Source organism: Propithecus coquereli, unplaced genomic scaffold (assembly GCF_000956105.1).
Source record: "Propithecus coquereli isolate 6110/MARCELLA unplaced genomic scaffold, Pcoq_1.0 Scaffold584, whole genome shotgun sequence".
NCBI classification, from domain to species: Eukaryota; Metazoa; Chordata; class Mammalia; order Primates; family Indriidae; genus Propithecus; species Propithecus coquereli.
The window spans coordinates 123,390-125,791 of NW_012151774.1; the positions used below are offsets into that span (position 1 = coordinate 123,390).

Genomic DNA, 2,402 nt, shown 5'->3' on the forward strand with positions numbered 1-2,402 from the left:
GGGCTAGAGTGCCGTGGCGTCAGCCTCGCTCACAGCAACCTCCAACTCCTGGGCTCAAGCGATCCTCCTGCCTCAGCCTCCCGAGTAGCTGGGACTGCAGGTACGCGCCACCACGCCTGGCTAATTTTTCTCATTTTCTGTAGAGGTGGGGTCTCGCTATGTTGCCCAGGCTGGTCTTGAACTCCTAGCCTCCAGCAATCCTTACATCCTGGCCTCCATTTCCTTTTTTTTTTTTTTTTTTTTGAAGACAGAGTCTTGCTCTGTCACTCGGGCTTGAGTGCCGTGACGTCAGCCTCGCTCACAGCAACCTCCAACTCCTGGGCTCCAGTGATCCTCCTGCCTCGGCCTCCCGAGTAGCTGGGACTACAGGCATGCGCCACCATGCCCAGCTAATTTTTTCTGCATATTTTTAGTCGTCCAGCTGATTTCTTTCTATTTTTAGTAGAGAGCTGGTCTCAAACCCCTGACCTCGAGCGATCCTCCGGCCTCAGCCTCCCAGAGTGCTGGGATCACAGGCCTGAGCCACCACGCCCGGCCGCCCTCACCTTTTGACATTCGTGATCTGGCTGCTGAGGTCCTGGATCTCGAAGATCTTCTCTATCCTGGCTCTGGTCTCCTTCTCGGCCCTGTGGGGCGGGGTGGGGGCAGCCAGGGGCTGGTCGCAGACTGTCCCCGAGCCCTGGGGGTCTCGGTGGATCCTGCCACTTACGGGGGGGGGGAGGCGGGGCCAGGGGACGCCGGAGGGGACGGCGTCACCGGGTCAGGCGGACTCACACTCGCATGGCCTGCACCGAGCTGCGGTCGTTGTCCTTGAGGAACTGGTCAAACAAAGCCGCGTCCCTCTGCAGGGACTTCTCGGCCCGCTCCAGCCTGGCCTCCTCCCTGGCCACCAGCGTCTCCAGCCGCCCGATCTCCACGCGCTTCATCTCCAGGGCGTACTGGGGACCCGTCGGAGCGGAAGTCACGGCGCCGGCCGGCCCGGCCCGGTCCCCGCTGCCGGCCTCCCTCTCCGCGCAGGTAGCCGGGCCTACCTGGACGAGGAACAGCTGCCGCTTCTGGTCGACGTAGCCGCTTGTGCTTTCGGGCTCCATCTTCCTTGCTGCAACAAGAGGAGGCCCAGGCCGCGGCTGAGGACAGACGGGGGACTCAGGACGTCCGCGGGGGAGCCATCGGCGGGCAGCCCTCGTCCTCTGTCTCCAGCACAGGGCGAGAAGGCTCCACCCAGCACCTCACGGTCTCCTCCACCTGGAGTCCCGCCAGGTGGGAAGTCCTTACTGTGTCTGACTCGGGTCTCTCTTGCTGTAGCCCCCTTCGCACTTGGAATGAGGCTCCGGACAGCCCCCGCCCCGTGGAAATTTCACCCACCTGGATTTCGTGACACAAGCCGGGGCCTGGATGGGGACAGGGAGAGAGAGACGAGGCTCCAAGACCTCTATTTGGGGCACTGTCAGTAGAGCCAGCGTTTAAACCAGGTGGGAGGAGACCGAGGGGGCGTCTGGACAACCTTTGGGACCAACGGCCGTGGGCTCCTCTCCGTGGCCTTACTGGAGAGGAAGCTCGAGGTGCTCCCTCACTTTGGGGTCCCCGGGAACTGCGGAAAAGACCTCAAAACCGGGGAGCCCTCTGGCCTCATCCCCCAAATCCTTCCCTTTCCTGGAGAAAAGCCCTAGTGTGGGGTTGGTGTTCCAGAATCCTGGCTTGGCCTGCCTAGGCGGCCTCAGAGATGTCTCCACCCCTCACAGAGTCAAGGCCCTGATAAGTCCCGCACACAAACGTGCCGGCTCCAGCCTCCCCCTGCCACCTGCCTCTCCCCCACCCGGGTCTTGGGAGTGGAGGGCGGAGGCAGATACAAAAAGGGGCCACGCTGTTCTCACAGGCGGCCGAGGACTCTCCGACCCCCTGCTTGTTTCTGACTTTGCGCTATTGCACTTTATTATCCGGGTTGGTGGAATATTAACACACATTCAGTACTTCAGATTTCCGCCCGGGTAAGAAAGAGGACAGCGCCTACACGTCTGTAGTTCTTTCTCGGTACGTCCCACGACCCGTGAGCTCGGTCCTGTGGGCCAGGAGCGGAAACCGAGATGCAAAGTGTTCGGGTGACTTGGCCGTGGGCCGCGGAGCTATTAAACCTAGAAAATCAGGGCCCAGAGATCTTTATCGCAAACCAAAACTGCCTGCATTTTTTTTTGTTTTTTTTTTGGGACAGAGTCTCGCTCTGTCACCCGGGCTAGAGTGCCGTGGCATCAGCCTCGCTCACAGCAACCTCCAACTCCTGGGCTCAAGCGATCCTCCTGCCTCGGCCTCCCGAATAGCTGGGACTACAGGCATGCACCACCGTGCCCGGCTAATTTTTTTCTATATATTTTTAGTTGTCCAATTAATTTCTTTCTATTTTTAGT

At 60.1% G+C, this 2,402-nt stretch overlaps 1 protein-coding gene across 1 annotated transcript in view; it reads right to left on the bottom strand.

Moving 5' to 3' along the window:
- The window catches only part of CCDC37 (coiled-coil domain containing 37), a 21,579-nt gene that overhangs the window by 10,140 nt on the left and 9,037 nt on the right, over nucleotides 1-2,402 (bottom strand). Inside the window, exons 6-9 of the mRNA XM_012658378.1 lie at nucleotides 1,366-1,391; nucleotides 1,032-1,099; nucleotides 775-938; nucleotides 554-626 (exon numbers count right to left, since the gene is read on the bottom strand). Of these exons, the coding sequence (XP_012513832.1) occupies nucleotides 554-626; nucleotides 775-938; nucleotides 1,032-1,099; nucleotides 1,366-1,391 (331 nt within the window). The remainder of the gene's footprint in view (nucleotides 1-553; nucleotides 627-774; nucleotides 939-1,031; nucleotides 1,100-1,365; nucleotides 1,392-2,402) is intronic.